The sequence below is a fragment of the Nomia melanderi genome, chromosome 14 (genome assembly GCF_051020985.1).
Source record: "Nomia melanderi isolate GNS246 chromosome 14, iyNomMela1, whole genome shotgun sequence".
Classification (NCBI taxonomy): domain Eukaryota; kingdom Metazoa; phylum Arthropoda; class Insecta; order Hymenoptera; family Halictidae; genus Nomia; species Nomia melanderi.
Genome location: NC_135012.1, coordinates 5,047,674 through 5,067,510, shown reverse-complemented (window position 1 = coordinate 5,067,510; position 19,837 = coordinate 5,047,674). Strand labels below are relative to the sequence as shown.

Below are 19,837 nucleotides of genomic sequence, written 5' to 3'. Positions count from 1 at the left end.
ATTATTTTAAATGATTAGAAAAAACAAAAAAGGAAAAAAAAAGAAAAACTCAATTAACGACTCGATGGTTCAATGTCATACGTTCTGCGGAAATCAGTAAGCGAATCGGTGGAAGAAACAGGTTTCTTATCACGCGTCATTTTACTAGGAATTTTATTACATCGAATAAGTAGCCCAACCCATAAATAAATCAGGCAAACGGGGGGAATGACTAACGCAAGATTACGCGACCCATCGGCCACTTTCGGCCCACGCTATTTTATCACGCGTTTAATCCGATCTTCGTACGTATAAGGTTATGATACACACAACGGTCCATGAATTCCGAGTCGTATCTTAACTGTTTGTACGTTGCGCTGTCATTAATTGCTCTTGACGCTCAATTAGAGAACGACATTTAAATTTCTTTCTTTCTTTTTTCTTTTTTCCTAGTTCTTCGAGGAACGTTTTTATCTCCTCTTCGCGACTAAATGATCACTCGTGAAATTGCACTGCCTTTATATATCAACATAGAGCTTTTATTATTGTTATTATTATTATTATTACCTATAACAATATTTACATGAATGTACAAGTAACACGCATTTTTGGTAAATGAGTGTTCGAATCACACAGAGTGCCAGACAAAGATAGAACCGTACTATGCAAGAGAAGAGAAACTTCTTCCTTTTGAAGAATTAGCTCATCAAAATTATTATCGAATGTTTAATAGTTTAGAAAACTTAGGTGTGAAAATTAAGGTGTGTCATGGATACTAACTTTTGCTGTTTTATGCTTGGAATAGTACGAGTTTCATTTCTCTGTTCTGGCATTAGACATCATGAATATTAATCAAAGATGAGTAATTCTACCGTATGTACACTCCCTGTATAGACACATGATGCACTGGAAAAAATAGTCTTATCAATGAGTTACTATCTTTATGGAAATAGCAACTATAAATACATTCTTCTTAAAAAACCATTATAAAAGTTCGGAAACTAAAAAGGAAGTTTTGAATTTCATTCCCAATAGTACATTGTAAAGATTTCGATTCCAAATAAATTACTTTAACAAATTCATTGTAAAATCCCAGTAACATTTCATTTCTATTATAAAATATAAAAGATTTATTTCAGAGATTCAATAGATCCCTATTTGAAGCTTCAGTTCTGAGTATTAAAAGGGAATGTTCTGTTTCAACATTGTAAAGAAACATGTACCCTTTTCATGATACACATCCACAGAAGCAACACAAAACTGTTCAAATATAAAGTCCCATTCATTTGCACGGAATATATACATTTCAACTGGACGTGTTTCCCCTTTGCAGAATAAAGTTTTGTGAGGTATATACTGTACATATAATATGAGGTCATAAAAGAACTTAAATAAAGTAACATTTACCAGAATTTATCTATCATTAAATTTATATCACAATTCGCTTTTAATCCTTTCTCTCCCAGAAACGATCTGTTGCGGAATAGCAACTTCCATTTGAGTGCTATTCATTTTACTATCTAACTCAATTAATCTAATATTTCTGTAATATTTCCTATATTTCTTTCTAATAAGTTCCACTTTATGTTGATCTTTCTTGAGATCTATGATAGAACCTAACATTAAGTGTATGTCCTTAATATGCGATAACTTTAATAAAATTAGTTTTCTTTTGTTCCTAGCACTTTTTCTTCCAAATAAATTAATATGTCTAATAAACTTTCGATAATCCCGGAGCAATTGTTGAATAATATCTAGGCACAGCCAACGTGTTCGAGCAATGCATGTATCTGGTTGCTCACCGGCTCCAGATTCACAAATATTTACAAGAGCTTCGACGTGCGAGTCCCCATCCAAATTTGCCAAAACGAAGTTAACGAGATTAGGAATGGTAATTGGCAGAGAAAACGGATAGACCGTGCTATCCTCTTTTCTGAAATAATACAGCATAAAGCTTATTATAGTATTCAATTAAATCAACTTCATTGTAATTACCTTTTGGCAGGAAAAAACAGAATAGATGGGAGTCGGTTCATATTATATTCCCACGGTAAATCATTGTTATCACCGTCAACTCTGACGAATAGAAGATGATCCATTTTACGCAGGTAATGAGCCACTGATAAATATGTATACGAAATTGCGCTACAAAACCCACAATACGGAGAATGGTACATTACAACTACATCCTATATGAAAATCATTAAGTTTAATACATGTCCTAATTATAGTTTCACTTTGTATCGACGTGAATTTTCTTCCAATTTACCTTTATCGGATCTAAAATAGTATCCAAGAAAGTTTCAGTTGTTAATTCCGGTATGCACATACTTCTCGGGACATCGTTCGCTTCGCAAGTGACGTTATTTTTTAACTTCTCAGTGAAACGTCTTGAGCTACTCGAGCGTAGAGTGCGTTGTAAAAAACCTTGAGTATAATTATTTATAAATTGTACAAGTGTGTATCGATTAAAATCGTCCTGCATAACATATTGACTTTCATGCTGAAAAAATAATTATCCCTTAAATCGTGACGATAAAGGCAATAAGAAAATTTGAGACTTACTGCGGCATCTAATATTACAACAGCAGTCTTATCTTTCCTCTTTAAAATGTCTATTCCAAGACCTTCTGCAAAATGGAAATAATGCAAACTGTCAATTGCTATCAATGACAATGTTTTATTAATTTCACACACAGATTCCGTTAAACCAATATATGGATGGTCAGGGTAATCACGTGGAAATACAGGCTGATGATATCTGTTTGCAGCTACCCATCTTTTGCACTCTTGCTTTAAGTACGCCTCTCTTATCGCGTCCGCAGATTGTACATCACGTTCATTTTTATTGAATAACGACACTCTCTGCCTTTGACTAAAAAAAAAAGAGAAAAAACAATAACAGTTGTCGAATATTATTTACGAGAGGTAAAAGGTATTTTCGTACCTTTTAAATTTAAATCCTTGTTGCAATTTTGCAGGTACATGAATTTTGTTACAACAATATTCGTATTTCTCTTGTAAATCCTCTACAGTAGAAACTTTAAAAATATCTGTACCTTTACAGACACTGTCTAATTTATCTGTGTCAAGCCTACAAACGGACGTATCCCTTTCTGCACTGTTCGATAAGTCTTTTTTACATAAAGAACATTTATTCATTACAATATTAGCACAACAACTATCATTAATCCACCGTTGAATAGAAATACTAACGACTGATTCGTTTAACTGATTTTTGTTCTCTTTCAGAATCTTTATACACTGCTGATTTCTCTTGGCATGCCTACTGAGAGCACTGAGACGATTAAAACTGAGTCGTACTCTGACATCTTTAGTTAAATGATTGTGTGCACAGTTATAATATTGAAGTCCGATTTCTTTTATCTACAACATTAGTATTGATTTTTAATACATCTCACAAACCCAGAAAATCTTGTTATATTACTACCCACCAAATTGTAATTGTAATTTTCGAGGTGAAAAGGATTACGAGGCGTGAAGAGAAAAAGTACAGGCCCCTCTTTCAGATATGGTGCTAAAGTGAATGCTTTTACCCCAGGAGGCTGTAGCCATAGTGTTGGTTGATGAACAGAGTTCCTGACCCAATTTAATATATTTTCGGAAGTCCATTCAGAATCTTCTGGATAACTCTGAACATTTGAATTCTCAAACTCATTTAATCATCTTATATATACAAATGTTTCTGCTTTATATGTCACATATAGATTTATGTTATTGTTTATATGTATGTACAAGTACAAGAGATTTTCATCTACTTACAAGGGTTTCATTCCACATGAGTAAATTCGCTGATGGAAATTTATAAACATTATGATCTCTTTTGCTAGCTAATGCACTGGTAACAATAGCAAATACCAATTCCCTGTTAGGATCAATTTCTAGATTACGAATAGCAGCCTTATGAAATTCTCTGTAACCAGGTGTTCTGTCTAACCTTGTAAAATTAAAAAATCCTACCACTACAGCCTGCAATAATAGACACATATAGTTATTTATTTTATGTAAAGTAATTCAGAAGTATTAATTACTACTATATATTTACATCATAATTAACAGTTAAGTCCATTAATTGATCCGGATGAGTGATTCTAACAATCGGATTCATCACTGCATGAAGAAAACCAATCATGTATTGCGAAGTACGAATACCTTTGTATGTTAAACCAGATTCTCTTGATGGATAAAGTATTAAGAGAGGATATTTTTGAATTTTATATTGGGCTCTACATTCTGAGCTTGGATGCCAACAATTGATAGCAGCGAAAGACACCTAGAACAAAAATCATCTTTAACAACCACCATATCTATACGATACACTTAAAATTACAAGAATTTCAAATACCTGTGTATTATAATACTGAGCAACTTTTTCGAATTCTGGACGCACCGCTTGACTGTCAGCGTCCCATGGAGCATAGTACATAACAAAACTAAAATCAGACTCACGAAATTTCTCTATCACAGCTCCAACGTGACCTTTATAAAAATCTAGCACGATAGAACTATGGTTAAAAAATGGCTTGGCTGTAGGTGGCTTTGACACTTTAGGTGATCTAAAAATACAAACAAACAATAAGATAAAAACATTCAGTTTTTATTACTATACAATATTCATTTCCTATGATATTTTTAAGTTGCAAAACATCTGTCTCAACATATCAACGAATTGGACATCTCGTTGTTGTAGGTGGTCAAAGTAATGTTACTTTGAATCACAGTAAATGGATAATGAAGGATTTAAACATAACCTATAACTTACGAGCTGTGGAGTGCAGTTAGGGCGGTGAAGGTAACCGCAAGGAAAAAACAGATTTCCCTTGCATATGAAAACATTTTGTTGGCCAACCTCTCTTCTATCACAAGCCTCTGGTTCGACTCCTTGGCCACGTCGTTACTTCCTGAGTCCGGTACAATTATGTACGAGTTATCAACATTTCTCGGCGTGCTTGCCTCCAGCTCTTCCTTCAACATTATCCGTGATAACCAAAAGGAAATTAAGGGAGGAGAATGACCACGCGTTAAAACTTCATCACACTCTGCTCATTTACTCTGGCTCGTTGGTCGAACCCGCTGCTTATTTAATTAAAAGTACCTAATTAGCCGGGTTTTTCGTGGTTCTCTATTGAGCCACCTGTATTTTCATAGACCGGAAACAGCTGACCGCTTGACAACATATCGTCCGTACAGAACACAAGAAAATAACATCGGATTGGACTTCTCCCGAATTGCGGGAAACTGTAGAGAATGGTTGCAAACTAATGCCAGTGAAGTGTAACAATCAGTGATCGTCAATCAAAAATCAAATTCATTAAAAAGTATAATATATTTAAATCTGTATCCGTAAAATTATTGAACTACAATTTCTTTTTTAAATCAGTTACTATTTGTGTTATTATTTATATGAATGTAAGCTAACATTGAGCACCACTGATGACTTTTGTACAGCATAGAAGTACTTCATAATTATCAAATTTACAATGAAAAATTTATGTAGTTACTGTGCTCAACTGTGGTTTTGATAAATTGAAGTTAGTGTAAAGAAATAGCATGAAGAGTTTGTTAATTTTTATACCAAACAAACTTTGCAAAGAACAATCAGGGTACCTATTTGGCAAAGTATTGTACGATGACAACACAGGAGTAAAAAAATTTTATGTTATTGGAATAAGTAGAATAGACAATATAGAAACAATAAAATGTAATACTAATATAATTGGATATTATTCTGGGATGGAACAGAAACGTGGTTTCGTAGATAAAAAATATATAGATTGGATACATATATTTTTACGCACTGGTTCTAATAAACAAAATAATTATGATTATGGTATAAAGCGCATTACTATAAATAATAAAAAGATTTCAACCATATATTGTCATACAGTAATTATAATATACGACCAAACAGCCCTCAAAGAGACAGAACTGTTCGATCAAAAAGCTACATCAGGAGATCATTTTTACGAGTTGATGAAGATCGTACAAAACAAGCAAGTAGAAGGAGAATTACAGAAGAAAGGAAAATTTACCTACATAAAAGAAACTCTATTGGTCTACCATATGTTTCTATATTTTTATCCAATTCTGTTCCTTAATAAAATTACAAATAAATTGTTACCAATTTTTAAATATTCTTTTCTTGGTTTACATGTTCATGGATGGTTGGAAAATGTTAAATGGATGCTAATTACTGTGATAAAAAATAAGAGGTTTACATTGAAGACTGGTAATTATGTATTTGCACTAATAATAGATATGTTATTAGGAATATTTGTATTGCAATTGTTATTACACTATCTGGAATATACATCTCCATCTCAAATACTTTTGAATAATGCAGAGGCAAGTTCAAAATTTAATGTAATAATATCAATAGTGATACATGATATTTCATTCAACAGCTAAGCACATACATCTTTTCTAGAAAGTTGTGACATTACTCAAGGATTTAATAAACTGGTTAATGGGCGTACCAGCTGGATTAAAATTAAATCATGCTTTGAATAATATGCTTGGAAAATTTTTTCAGTATCACATACATTTGTGGTGGACGTTCTTGATATTTATGAAACCTGTAATGGATTTTGCTTTTGAAGTGTTAGTATTATTTGGAAGACTGGGCATTACATTTCAAATAGCAATAGCAGCAGATCTGCTAGCTCTTGTTAGTTTTCATACATATTGCATTTATGTGTATGCAACAAGGTAATAAAATATGATATTTAAGAGGCAAATGGATTATTAACTACATTTCTGTACTAGGTTGTTCAATGTTCAATTGAAAGGCATCACAGGATTAGTCAGACTATTTTTAGGCAAAAAAAAGAATCCATTACGAGAGAGAATTGACTCCTGTCAATACCAGCCAGATCAATTATTTGTAGGGACATTATTGTTTACAATACTTCTGTTCCTTATGCCAACAACATGGGTGTATTATGCAGTTTTCACTACGGTACGCAAGTATATGTTATCATAAGTATAATAATTATAAGGTATATAATGACTATTTATTACAGCTCAGATTAGCACTGATTAGTTTTGGAGGTTTCCTAACTAGAATGAAATTTTATCTTCAAATTATACCTGTGTATACATTTTTCAAATGGTTTCTGCATTCTTACAGTACACGTAGTAAGTAAAATATCTTGTAGATAATTCATTTGTTATTCTATTTTTACTTAACATCATAATATATTAACACCTTTTTCTTTATTTAGGTACTGTAAATATTAAGTTACATTCTCACCCTGCTATTGGACCAATTATATTAATAATGACAATGGTTACTGCACCATGGCAATATACATGGAATAAATGTATGCCAGATACAATTACTCAACATCCTCCTATTGAATGGAATAAGATAACAAAAAATATAATATGGGGTGAATTGTTATATCCCTTGTAATTATTTATTTATAACTTTTTATAATATAATAAAGGTTCATTTCTGTAATAAATTTCTAATGTAAACTACATGTTTTTCCTGTATGCAGATAATTGTTTCTCCTGCTGCAGTTTAAGTCCATATAAAAACTCTTTCGCTTCAGGACTCATACCATCAGTAAGTTTTTGATCAATATCATTTTCTTCTCTAAGGATACCGAAGTAAATAAGAAAAAGAGCAAGACTTGTCATTATAATTAATGTTTGATAACGTGGTATGTCTGGGCCCTTAGTACCTGTACCGCAAGCAGGCCAATTTGCTGCTTCAGAAGTTGAATACTTTACAGGTTTATCATAATCGTCATCATCACACTTCTTACTTTTAGCATTGGTACTATATTTCATAGTATAATGCATATGTGAAGTGGCAGACCTAAAATATATTATTTCGTTAAATGTTTCTATCTTAAGAAGATGTCTCATAACCTTATTCCTATGTTTTCTTAAAATATAATGAAACGAAAAATCGTTACGCATTTTTATTTGCACTCACTACAACATACCTATATAATAACGCCTGCCCATTTTTAATTTGTGATATAGATTTAATAATTTCTTTACACAACATTCTTAAATAATCCGTTCAACACTTCGTGTAGTTTGTGATGATGAAAAACTGTCTGCTACGTACAAGAAGTTAGGTATACATCTATACTTAACGATATACTCTATAAGCAGTTATATTTTGCATTAAATTTATTTAACACTTAAGTAACACCCTCTTATCGAAGATTAAATTACTGTTATCTTTAGTAATTTTTCTTAATAAATAATTATTTCTTTCCAATTCTTGTCTTTTTAAAGTTCTTATTCTTATTTCTTCAGCATCATAGGTTTACACATCCACATGTACCGTAAGTACGTGCGGCGGTAATCAATTTTAAAAGTGGATAGAAATTCCGTATATTTTCTTAGAAATATCAATCAATTTTCAAAAGATAATAGTGTCAAATTATTTACTCTAACGTTGCAAATTTGTTGTTACATTCTCACATAAAATACTTTAGTGTTTCGTGCATGCGATGGGATCTGATGACACGTCAGAAGTTGAGGTTAAAAACCCGAAGTTACGAAAAAGGATGAAAAAAAGGGATAAATTAGAAGGTGAACATTCAAAAATTTTCGTTTATGTTTGATAATATTTTATCTATCATACTCTACAAATGACACTAATGTTCTTTCGAATTATTTGTCAAATTAAGTATCACTGATGTAACATCTAACGCACAATGCAAAAAATATATTTTCTTCTACATTTTGAACGTTAAATAAATGAAATTATATTGTAGATACATCAGACAATAATATTGAACAAGTACAGGAAAATAATGAAGAAAAGGTAACTCAGAAAAGGAAAAGGAAAAGGAAACAAAAATCAAATAACAGCCATAATGTAAATGGTACTAACAATGAGAGGAGTAATGAAGAAGAAAATAATTTTGTTGGGGTAACAAATAAGAATGAGGGAGATTCAGATAATAAAGTGAACTCTTCAAAAAAGCTCCAAAGATCAACGTAAATTGTTTACATTGTTATTTCAGAATTTTAAATTTTTGTTATTTTTTTAAGAACTTCTTTTCTTACAGTACTTTAAACAATGATAGTGATCTAGACAATATAGAAGCTGATGAAAGTGAGGTAAAAAAACCAAAGCAACCTTCTAAGAGGCAACTAAAGAGGGAAAAAGCTGAAAGGAAAGAAAATGAAAAAAAGGAGGCCACCAGATTGGAAGCAATGAAAAAGGGATTGAACTATGTATCAAAGGTATTTCAGAAAAGTCTGGAGTTTAAACTGATCTTAAAAAAGAATGTGTGTATCGTAATTGTATGAATTCTTCTTTATAGTGGAAACACGCAAGAAGTGAATGGAAATTTGAAAAGCTGAGACAGATTTGGTTAATAGATAACCTGTTAGATGAAACTTGCATTCCAGATGAGATTTTTCCAACGGTTCTAGAATATTTTGAAGGGTGCAAAGGTATGGCAAGGGAACAACTTCTAAAAAAGGGCATGGATGTCATAAAGAAAATAGAGGAGAACGAGGAGAATAAGGACGAAATGGAAACTGTTGCTTACCAAAGGGCAAGACAGCTTTTGCAAGCTTTACCTACTGAAACATAATTAGCTCAAGAATATACTCGAAACTTGTCAGATCATTTTGTACTTCATATTGATTACTACTAGGTGTACTAGCAAAATTAAATGTTAAATATTGTATTTTAGAACTTTTTTAAATTGTTTGCAAATTTTTTTTATCGTGCAATGAATCTTAGAAACATATTTATACAAACTTTCTTTATATCATAGCAATCACACGTTTCCATCATAAATCCATAAATTTTGTTGTATATGTAATTGTATTAAGTATTTGTAAATAATAAAATTTATCAGTTTATTACATGCAACAGATTTATTTAACAATTCAATGATTTTCTATAAATTAACAATGTACAAAGTTAAGGTCTACACCCTTCAAAGGTTGTACTTCATACTTGTCAATAGGAAATACCCTTGTACAAAATAATATACAAGTATTTTACTGACTACAGGATATCTCAATAGTGAACTGTAATCAGCATACATTATCTACAAACTGCTTAAGTTTATCTACATCCTGAAGACCAACAATTCGGTCTAAAACTTTTCCATCCTTCATAGCTATTAATACTGGTACGGATCCAACCTGTGTACAAGCACGTTTTTCAGAGAGTAACTTACAAAGTAGAAATAATTTAACTTATAAGATTTACATGTATTATTCTTAAGTTAATATCATAAACAAACTGTTTTCACTCTTTGAATTGAAAAGCTGACCTCATAATCCAAAGCTAGATCACTGTTCTCGTCTATATCAACTTTTGCCAGCAGAACTTTTCCTTGCTTCTCTGCGATTACCGACTCTATACGCGGTGTAAGCATGCGGCATGGATTGCACCATCTGCAATAGGAATTGCATACGTTAGATTATCGTTTGTTTAAAGGGATTGACAATGAAAAACAATGTTCACATACGTCGCAAAGAAGTCAACGATCACAGGCACCTTAGCATTTTTTACACGATCGTCAAAATCTTTTACATCCTGAACTTTAAAGGCTGTTGAAACCGTTTGTTTTTGAGCTGGTGCGTTTGCGTAAGTTCTGCTTCCTAAAGCGCTACGCACCACGTTCCTAATTCCGACACGTAACATTGTTTTTGACGTTTTATCAGCACACAATGGTCGCAATAAATAATATTAAAACTGACAAATCAGCGATCATAAACGTTTAATAAAACGTCGTAATACACAATGCGCTTTGATCTAACCTATCCTTACAGAGCTACACTGCGGATAAGGTAGACCTCATCATTACGGATTAGACGCACTAGAACCAACATTACATAGTAAAAATAAACTTCTCTAGATTTATCCTTTCCGCGAAATCAACACAAACAGATTTTTATATGAAATGTTTAAATAAAATTTGAGATCAAATTCTGTATAAAATAAAAATGAGAATGTACAAAATAGAATCAAGTCAATTCAAAAAAATTAATGGAACCCTAAATGCGCGAAACGGAGTCAAAACGGATATGGACAGAATAAAAATAGAACTTGAAACAGTAAAACTGAATAGGAACAAGAAATGGTACAATTATACCGGAAGTCGAAACAAAAAAATTCTCATCATTTTCAAGAAAACAATCCGAATATAAACATGTCTGTCTGCGTATGGAGGAACCGAATGGACTCCAAGGACCTAAAATCAAAAGTGTTCGACCACTGACTCACTTTCGTTTTTGACGACTCGAATACCAACTCCGAACCTTAACGACCGTGTTGCAATCCTTCGGACATGCGTCACGCATCGGAACACCTAAGGGCGACGTATTGTCTACACCCGGAAACCCATTTGCGACGCATTAAAAGCATTATCGACCGAGTTACTACAGGAACCTCTATGGCCAGCTAACTAAAGACGTTACCTCGCGCGTTTAATTATGCTGCCAAAGCGGCCGTGAAGCGAATATTGCCGTGAGAATTGTGACACTCGTTTCTATAGTTACCGTATGAATTTTATTCGTTTCAATTCGAATAAACTGAAAGGTAACGTTCTCATCCGCATACAACTACCACTACTACTACATTCATAGCTCTCCTATCACGAGGCAATTGTTGGGCAAATTAGTTTGTTGCATCGATTGCTACCACTGTGCATAATAAAGCTGACCGTAGCCCATTCATTATCGTCTATTATTGGATTCACGACTAATGATGTAACTCGATGACGAGTAGTTACAAGCCAGGTACACCGAACGTTTTCGTTGGCCGAATTGTATGGCGGTTTAATTACCAAATTGAATTATTTGGACGACGAGTTTCGCGCCTAGTGTAACGAACTGCCTTGCATGCCCGTTAATAGCTTCTATGCAGCGTCGAAACGAATTTCAATAGCACCAATACATTTCCTAAACGGTGCCGTTAATCAACTAATTGGTACCGATTTTTTTCCGCCGATTCGAACATCGTCTTTCTTACTTAACCTTTGCACTCGAGGGCTCCGTTGCAGAGCCATTTAAAATTTGTCATTACAAACTGTACAATTTTGTCATTAAATATATTATAACATTTATATTTACAATCGATAGAAAACAGTAAAATCTATGACTTTTATTTTCGTGCGCGTATTATTTATTTATATGTTAATACGCTTTTTCTATTAAAATTACTTCGAGTTGTTGGTAATGTCAGTGAGAAGCTTCGAGTACAAAGAGTCAACACGTTGAATGTTGCACAATTTCATACAGCAAAATACGAAATGGAAAAGATATAATATTAAATCATTCGTTTGAATTGCATTATTATTATTGCATGTTGACATAGCTGAATGGCACCGCATTAGATAGCATTATTTATAATATAGAAATGTTTTAAAATAACCATCTAACCCTTCGCCATAAATGAGAAGAATTTTTGATTAATTTAACAAAAATCAATGTTGTTCATTGCCCACGGATCAAAGCAAACAACTATTTTGCTATTATCAATGTATCACCTTCAAATGAAATTTCCGCTTAAAGTAAAATGGAAAGTTTTGCTGTTTTTCTTCCAAATTTCCGTGAGCTTAGCAGGGAAAATAAATAATACGTCAAGGGATTAACTGAGTGATGTCCGGCAGCATTTATTTGTTTTCCAAGTCGCTGTCTTCCATCCTTCATCATCGGCGTTACGTAAAAAGAAAACACGTTGCATAACTTCCTGTTTCCTCCGTGACGCAGGACACCTGTAAAACCACAAGGAGAATTAGAGGGAACGTTAGCTACCGGGCGCCGATGAAAATGATCCTCGCTGATCCGATCAGAGCTTAATTAAATCAAAGGGCGCGGATCACGTGCCAGGCGGTCTCTTCCGTTACATTCGAAAGTGACGCGGAAAATAACAGCGAGATATCCGCGCGCGACAACGGAAAGAGATCGATCCTAACGATTTTCACCGTTCAATGACGATTCGACGCGCGAGGCTTGTTCGTCTGGCTTCGTTAATTCCATTTCGACGTTACGTGGAATGAAAATCTGTTGCGCAAGCGGAGTCCCTGTTTCCATGACAGGGCGTACTTAGGAAAATAACAGATTTTCACCGTGGGAAAGCCGCTGTGCGTCCGACGAGAGAACAATCGCGTCCTCCCTTTCTTAAAACAATGTCACGACACGCGCCGAGGAAGAAGCGGTCGTGTGGTAATACATAACGCGGAAACAAAAGCAGTCGTATTCCTTGCGCGTAGGAAACACTAGTTGGAATATATCTGCGCGTCGTAATTAATAGATGTTAACACTTGCGTGTTACCATGTTTCAGTATCTCTATCTTTCGCTGCTAATGCACGTATTAATCATAGGCTGTCGACTAATGAAGACGAAACGCATCAATATAGTACCGGCTGCTTGACCCTTTGACCGTGGAATTTTTTCGCGCGAGTCGACATGCCACGCGAATTTTTTTGCAATTCAATCCTCTTTAATTGAACTGTTCTTTCTCCTTGACATAATTGTCCTTTTACATGATTCGTTCTCTAAGGGAAGAGAATGTTTATGTTTAATAGATATAATAGAGGAGATAATCTACGAACACAACACTAGAACTACCAACTTAATACGTTCCGTGCCACGGAAATTTCGGACATATTTTGCTTATGAACTGTATTGATTTTTTAAATAAAATATTAACCCTTTGAACTCTGTAAGTTCCAATATTGCACCAGTTACAATGCTAAATATTTTAATGAATGTTAAAGAAACTATTCTAAAATTATTCGATTTTCCACACATCCAAATTTTGTACTAAGAAGGAAAATAAATGATCGAAGGAATGTTATAGCATTTCTCAATTTCGCTAGGAATACTATAAAAATTAGTCGCAGTTGCTGATAGATTACAAAACGACCTGGAGTGCTAAGGGTTAAGTTATATTAAAGTTATTTTTTAATTTTATATATTTTGATATCGTTCCTTGATGTTTTCGGTGCTTTGTAACGTATACAGCTATTCTTGACCATGTGTCACTTAAAAATATTTTGTTACAAAAATTAACGTGTACCACACGTGACCCCCATGGTCACCGGTGACCTCAACCAAATCGAATTACTGCAGTTCATTCAATTAAACAGCAATTATTTGAAGACATTTGTATGTTACGAAAAATGCTACCTAATGCGGCGACATTAAGTAAGATGAGCGCGCAATAATAATAATGCGATTCAATCGAATGATTTAATATTATATCTTTTCCATTTTCTGTATTTTGTTCTATGATATCGTGCGGCGTTCAACGTGTTAACCCTTTGAACTCTATAGGCCCCAATATTGCACCAGTTCTAATATTAACAGATTGTTGACCGGCAATTTTACGCAAAAGCCATCCCATGTCACAGGTTATTATTCTGTAATCAAGTATGAAACAATCTAAATAAACTTCAACATACTTTATTTATAAATAATGAATTGAAATTAAACTTACAGCATATCTTGTATATACATGTGGTACACGTGACACTGAACATGTTAAACCGACTTTTCCAAATTTCTTTATAAAACTTCTGTGTATTTATTATTTCTATTGGCTTGTATTTCAGTAGAAGTATTACTAAATCAACTTCTTCAACGATTTCTCACAGAAGCATCGGTACATTTTCCGTAATTGTAACAAAGAAATCAGGAATGGGTCACTTTGAAGCATTTGTCAGTTCTGGTGTTAAATAGACATTTCATCGAACGCACCGTATGGCGACTGTCCCTGTTAACCCTCTGTAGGCCCATGTAACTTTGAAGTCACATGTTAGTATATTGGAACCTTGTTGATTTATTTCATTTTGCACTCAAAGTGGCGAGTAAAATTAAGTAATCAGTTAACTTAAACTTTTATACGCTCAGGCGTGAAAGTTTAACGTCATTGTAACTTGAAAGTTACAAAATATACTCGTTTGTGGATATTTATTAATTTTGTACTGCATAGATTTTGCTATAATCACGTACAAACATTCAGCCCATACAGGGTTAACACATTGTTGACCGGTCACGAGTAAATTCGTGTTTGCACTTGCATTAACCATTTCAACTTTGAAACACAGCGCGAAATAGAATATTGCGAGAGCAAAATATTCAAAGTCATAAAAATATGTCCAAAGTTTCATTACGTACAAATAAAATATATCGAAGTTTATTTAGATTGTTTCACTTTTATATTTCATTACGGAATAACATTCGGTGACATGGAATAGCCTCTGCGTAAAATTGCCGGTCAACAAAGTGTTAAGGGGTGGAGCGTTAATTAACTTAACAAGAAATCGATCGCGTGTTCGATGCAGTTCAATAAATAGAAATACACCGAACCCATGGAACTACTATTAATCTATTGTACATCGATCTACAGAACAGAACAAATAGAAAGAGGAAAATTGAATTGCACATACACGCGTGTAACGCGTGTACAGGAAGGTGTAAACAAATGCTTCCTTCCTTTAAGCTCGCAATTTAGCCGATTAATTAATTGAAATAAATGCAACGCGTTTCGTAACGCATCCTCGGAACGTAACGATGAAGTGGGTGATAATGGAAACGAAAGTCCGTTACGTGTTACCACTTTGTTCGTCGCGCGCGCGAGTGCTACAAAAGTGGCAAGCTTGTTCCGCGGATCTTCACCTCTTGCCCTATGACATCCTTCTCAACTGTACTTGACAAACCAACTTTGTCATTAGTTTAAGTTGATTATTGATATTGATATGTGACTTCAAAGTCACACGGGCCTATAGAGAGTTAATAAGATTTAATAGTTATCTAATTAGATTACAAATATTATGTTATCGCAAAAGAAATATCAAAAAATAACATTCATTCAAATTAATTTACTTTGATTTATTTCTCGAAAAATATAGTAAGAAAATTATAATAGATACTGACAAACAGAAGCACTATGGCGCTCTTCGCAATTTTGGCACAACACAAGAGCGCTATAGTGCTCCTCAGCACTCGAACGGTTAAGATATCAATAATTCCAAAACAAAACAATCGAAACCAGTCATTTTTGTTAAGGGGTTATGTGAAATAAAAAAATACACGCGTAGAGTATGTCAGAGTAATGGTTATATTTATAAAGAGATGTTAAGCAGTGAAGAAACTATTGGTAGAACTCGGTGGTTACAAGACGGGCGGACAGTTAGAACTAGCTAAGGAAAAAACTGCCACGACAGTACATGCGTCTATACCTGCAGTACTCGCAGGCCCCAGACCCTAATTAACCAATAACTGCAAAGGATGTGTGGTTTTCCAAAAAACGGTATAAGCATGGTCAATGCTTTAACTTCAACAATTTTGACTGGCATTTGACTAGTTCCAGTGTTAATCATTCGTCGAGTGATAAAGTCGATCGTCGCGCGTCCCGCACCTGTGTCAAGAAAAAGTTGAACCGGTCGATGGAGCACGATGGATCGCGCCGATTAAAATGGATGGAATGATGCAAGGGATCATGAAGCGGTATGACTCGTGCCATTACGCTCTTTTATCTTCAAGGTTCCGGCTACCTTGGTCTTCGGACCTTTTCCTCGCGGCACACGATCCTAGAAACGATCCCGCGCGTTCGAGGATTGCGCAAAGAACGCCGGCGTTTCCTTATACGAGCCTCACCGACGAAACTCCATGCTTCTCCCTCCTTTGAAGTGGCATCACGTAGACCCACGGAACAATTTCTGTTCTTGCCACCGTTGAAGACAGGATTCTACGACGCTCCGACGGATTTAATATTCATCCGTGGTTTTTGTGTCGAGGACTTCGCGCACAACATCTCGCACACTTTTCATCGCCGAGCAAACGGACGGAGCCGGTTACGTAATTAACGCTACAGCCACCGGTCGAGTTGACATGTCCTATTCCAGGTTTCTTCGATCTGCGATCGTGGAAAAGGTGACAGATGCTTATCCGAGAAGTTACCGAAGAAATCTATACGAGTCACTCGGAAGCCAATGCGGTTAAGTCGAGTTCTCGATACTTTTTCATTTTTATCGATTCTAATGGAGTAGATAATATTCTTTTTAGCTATCCAAGGATTCACTCGTCTCTTCGTTTGCTCTAGATCGGGAAGCCTGTCTTTTTAGATGTTGTATAGTAATTTCAGAAGCTAGAACATTTACACTAGGTTTACGGGCATTTATTGTACACTTCATTCTATTATTCCTAAAAGAATTGATGCTCGTTTATTTAGATTGTGGAAACTGGAGATTTGATAGTAGGTAACTGGGGTACATGTCAGTGTGATCGCATCAATCAAAATCGGCGTAAACATTTACAAAATAATATTTCTAAAATCCAATATGCGTCAATTTGACGCGTTCCGTAAACCTAGTGTTAATTTTCTCAATTTCCGTTCGTTACTCCTTTTTGTATGTAGTACAATCATTTTAGAAGCTAGAACATTAATTTTCTCAATTCTCATTCGTCAGGCCTTTCTTCTTGTACGCTGTATAATAATTTCAGAAGCTAGAGCATTAATTTTCTTAATTTTTGTTTTTCGGACCTTCTTTGCGTCTCGTACAGCAATACGAATTGTGAATCAATTGAAATCTCAATAGACGCGTTAAGTTTGACGACGATTTTACTTACGTCATTCTTTTCAGGTTCAATTGAGAATATTACGAATCGACAGTCCTCCCTCTTTCTATTCGTAGATCGTTCCGAGCAGTAGAAAAACCCCCGGAAAGAAAAAACAGAGCACCAGGGGTCCTGAGAGGAGGAGCTGGGCTTGTAATCGCGCGGAATAGAAAGAACAGGGGGTTTCTGCGGGGTTGCCACGCCGTAGACTAGACTATGGGGCGATCGAATCACAAAGGGAGAACCGTTGGTCGTTATGGTAACCGTCGATCTAGGATTTCATCTGGCCGACACCGCGCTGACTAGAATAGGTGACCCACTGCTCCCGAGGAAACTAGGTTCTAGGTTCCACGAGTCCAATCCCCTGCAACGTATTTCAATCTTCCGGCCGTTGCTCGAATAAACTTTGTTGACCAGGTTTATCCTCCGAGCGGTCTTGCCATTCACCTGCGATCGACCCTTGCCACTCGACAATTTTTTCACTGAGTATATTCAACATCTTCTCATGAGACGTAAATAACATCCTTTAACCCTTTGCAATCGAGAGGTGACTCTCAGTCACTTGATTGAATACAACAAAACTATGAAGTTGAACGTTTAGCATTTCAAATGAAACTTTGTATCGCTACGTGAGATATTTAAATAAAATAGCTTTGTCGCTTAATCTATGAATTATCGTTGAATTAATTTCAAACGATGTCGTCTATGTCGAATCGGGGAATGTTGAGTATTGCCCGTGGAAATCTTTCGAGTGCAATTAAAACTCGTCACGTTACGAGAATCTCGAGTGTCTCGTATAACAATACTTATTCTTTCATAAAGAATATGGTGATTAGATATAATTCTTAATGATTTGGAAGTACTTACATTATTACCTAGTTACTTATGCTACCAAATACTTCCATTCGACGTCGATTTCTCAATTGCAATCGTTCTGTAGTGATTTGGATGCTCCAGTCGTTGATGACCGCCGTAGCATTGAATGTTTTAACGCGGAAACATGCGTAAATTAAGAAACAGAGCTGTTATTTCAATATTTCCCGTATCGATGGATTTTACACGAAGCTGCAGGTTTGTCGCTTCGAATCCAGCGAGTCACCTCTCGAGTGCGAACGGCTAAAACGAATCGGCCCGTCCACTGGCGACGAATCCTCTGATGATCTTAAAGCTTCAACAGGTACCCGGGTCTGCGCCTTGCGAGGAAATTAATCGCGAGAAAATTGCCGTCACGTTGCGCGAGCACTGAAGTTCTGACGAACTTTCCAGCGATGATGCAGCGGGCGGGCACGCTGGTAAACGTTTGGCGCGTTAACTCTCCGATTGGATCATTACCGCTTCGAAGCCCAAAGCGACAGAGGATTCGAGGCTTCCAGCAGATTTTCACGCTCCGACGGGGAACGCAGTCTGTCTAATCAAATTGCACGACGTTTCACAGAACAGCAGCACCGCACGCGAAAAATATTCAGTGAGCCCCGGTCCCCGGACGCTTCTCGAACCGTCCCTCCTATTATCGATAACTGTGCAACCAAATTAAGCGTCGTCCGGACTTCGAATGTCGCCGCCTCAGAATCGAATAACGTTTTAATTTACGGCTGATCGATTTTCTGGCCCTACCCGGCAAGCAACTTTTGCGTTCGAGTTCCGTGCGACGATGCACAGTGCGGCCGCCTGTGGACTAAACCCCAAATTCGGCTATTCGCGTAACGAACATTGGAAATTGGCAGTGTGTTGCTAAGTAGTACTGTACAAAATGATTTTCCTGCGAAGAATAAGAATTTTCAGATTCGGTGCAGATACATTTTGTTTGTCTGTTTATATAACGTTGGAATCGAAACGTAGAGTATTCATTGTCATTTAACACTTTGGCTGCCATGTCACCCGAATTCGGGTGACACTATGATTCACATAAACTTAAACATTACTTTTCTCGGTGATGAAACGAACAAACTGAATTCTGTTAGATGTGAGATACTAGAAAGATAGTAGAGCAATCGTTACGAAGAATATTGACTTCTTAGTTTCAGCGTTGTTAAGAAAATTGCTTTGATTGCGTAGGAGATTCGATGAGTGTATACTTGGCAGTCAAAGTGTTGAAAGAGTTTATAATATCCCCATAATGTAAGAAAATTTATTTAACCCTTAGCACTCCAGATGGTTTTCTAATTGATCAGCAACTGTAACTGATGTTTATGGTATCTCTAGTGAAAATGAAAAATGTAACATTCCTTCGATCTTTTATTTTCCTTCTCAGTGGAAAATTTGGATGTGTGGAAA

At 35.4% G+C, this 19,837-nt stretch overlaps 4 protein-coding genes and 1 long non-coding RNA gene across 5 annotated transcripts; 1 reads left to right on the top strand and 4 right to left on the bottom strand.

Moving 5' to 3' along the window:
* Positions 1-516: 516 nt before the first annotated feature.
* Positions 517-4,974, bottom strand: LOC116427138 (thioredoxin domain-containing protein 11). The gene is made up of 10 exons (XM_076373758.1): positions 4,763-4,974; positions 4,346-4,556; positions 4,046-4,273; positions 3,763-3,969; positions 3,435-3,632; positions 2,927-3,366; positions 2,545-2,854; positions 2,249-2,482; positions 1,975-2,168; positions 517-1,912 (listed from the first exon to the last, which is right to left on the bottom strand). Exons 1-10 carry the CDS (start codon positions 4,972-4,974, stop codon positions 1,414-1,416), a joined length of 2,733 nt encoding a protein of 910 aa, XP_076229873.1. The 3' UTR covers positions 517-1,413.
* Positions 4,975-5,550: 576 nt separating this feature from the next.
* PIG-Q (phosphatidylinositol glycan anchor biosynthesis class Q) lies at positions 5,551-9,846 on the top strand. The gene is made up of 11 exons (XM_031977247.2): positions 5,551-6,345; positions 6,428-6,708; positions 6,766-6,958; positions 7,023-7,137; positions 7,224-7,410; positions 7,525-7,570; positions 7,686-7,739; positions 8,460-8,556; positions 8,742-8,967; positions 9,039-9,216; positions 9,297-9,846. The coding sequence occupies exons 1-11, from the start codon at positions 5,551-5,553 to the stop codon at positions 9,570-9,572; spliced, it is 2,448 nt and encodes an 815-aa protein (XP_031833107.2). The 3' UTR covers positions 9,573-9,846.
* LOC116427201 (uncharacterized) lies at positions 7,393-8,507 on the bottom strand. The gene is made up of 2 exons (XM_031977254.2): positions 7,956-8,507; positions 7,393-7,825 (listed from the first exon to the last, which is right to left on the bottom strand). The coding sequence occupies exons 1-2, from the start codon at positions 8,018-8,020 to the stop codon at positions 7,480-7,482; spliced, it is 411 nt and encodes a 136-aa protein (XP_031833114.1). The 5' UTR covers positions 8,021-8,507; the 3' UTR covers positions 7,393-7,479.
* LOC116427200 (thioredoxin, mitochondrial) lies at positions 9,843-11,341 on the bottom strand. The gene is made up of 4 exons (XM_031977253.2): positions 11,222-11,341; positions 10,464-10,814; positions 10,266-10,389; positions 9,843-10,134 (listed from the first exon to the last, which is right to left on the bottom strand). Exons 2-4 carry the CDS (start codon positions 10,637-10,639, stop codon positions 10,024-10,026), a joined length of 411 nt encoding a protein of 136 aa, XP_031833113.1. The 5' UTR covers positions 10,640-10,814; positions 11,222-11,341; the 3' UTR covers positions 9,843-10,023.
* An 827-nt stretch (positions 11,342-12,168) lies between these two features.
* LOC143175260 (uncharacterized) lies at positions 12,169-18,940 on the bottom strand. The gene is made up of 3 exons (XR_013000003.1): positions 17,576-18,940; positions 16,604-16,862; positions 12,169-12,713 (listed from the first exon to the last, which is right to left on the bottom strand). It is a non-coding gene; the product is annotated as an uncharacterized LOC143175260 (long non-coding RNA).
* Positions 18,941-19,837: the final 897 nt, after the last annotated feature.

Coding starts and splice junctions, on each gene's coding strand:
- LOC116427138 (XM_076373758.1), bottom strand. CDS start 4,974: ATGTTGAAGGAAGAGCTGGAGGCAAGCACGCCGAGAAATGTTGATAAC. Junction 2,855..2,926: donor CAAGGATTTAAATTTAAAAG/GTACGAAAATAC, acceptor TTTTTTTTTTAG/TCAAAGGCAGAGAGTGTCGT. Junction 2,169..2,248: donor CTATTTTAGATCCGATAAAG/GTAAATTGGAAG, acceptor ATTTTCATATAG/GATGTAGTTGTAATGTACCA.
- PIG-Q (XM_031977247.2), top strand. CDS start 5,551: ATGAAGAGTTTGTTAATTTTTATACCAAACAAACTTTGCAAAGAACAA. Junction 6,709..6,765: donor ATTTATGTGTATGCAACAAG/GTAATAAAATAT, acceptor TTTCTGTACTAG/GTTGTTCAATGTTCAATTGA. Junction 7,571..7,685: donor CTTCAGGACTCATACCATCA/GTAAGTTTTTGA, acceptor CTGGGCCCTTAG/TACCTGTACCGCAAGCAGGC.
- LOC116427201 (XM_031977254.2), bottom strand. CDS start 8,020: ATGTTGTGTAAAGAAATTATTAAATCTATATCACAAATTAAAAATGGG. Junction 7,826..7,955: donor GGGCAGGCGTTATTATATAG/GTATGTTGTAGT, acceptor AATATATTTTAG/GTCTGCCACTTCACATATGC.
- LOC116427200 (XM_031977253.2), bottom strand. CDS start 10,639: ATGTTACGTGTCGGAATTAGGAACGTGGTGCGTAGCGCTTTAGGAAGC. Junction 10,390..10,463: donor ATCGTTGACTTCTTTGCGAC/GTATGTGAACAT, acceptor TTCCTATTGCAG/ATGGTGCAATCCATGCCGCA. Junction 10,135..10,265: donor ATCTAGCTTTGGATTATGAG/GTCAGCTTTTCA, acceptor GCTTGTACACAG/GTTGGATCCGTACCAGTATT.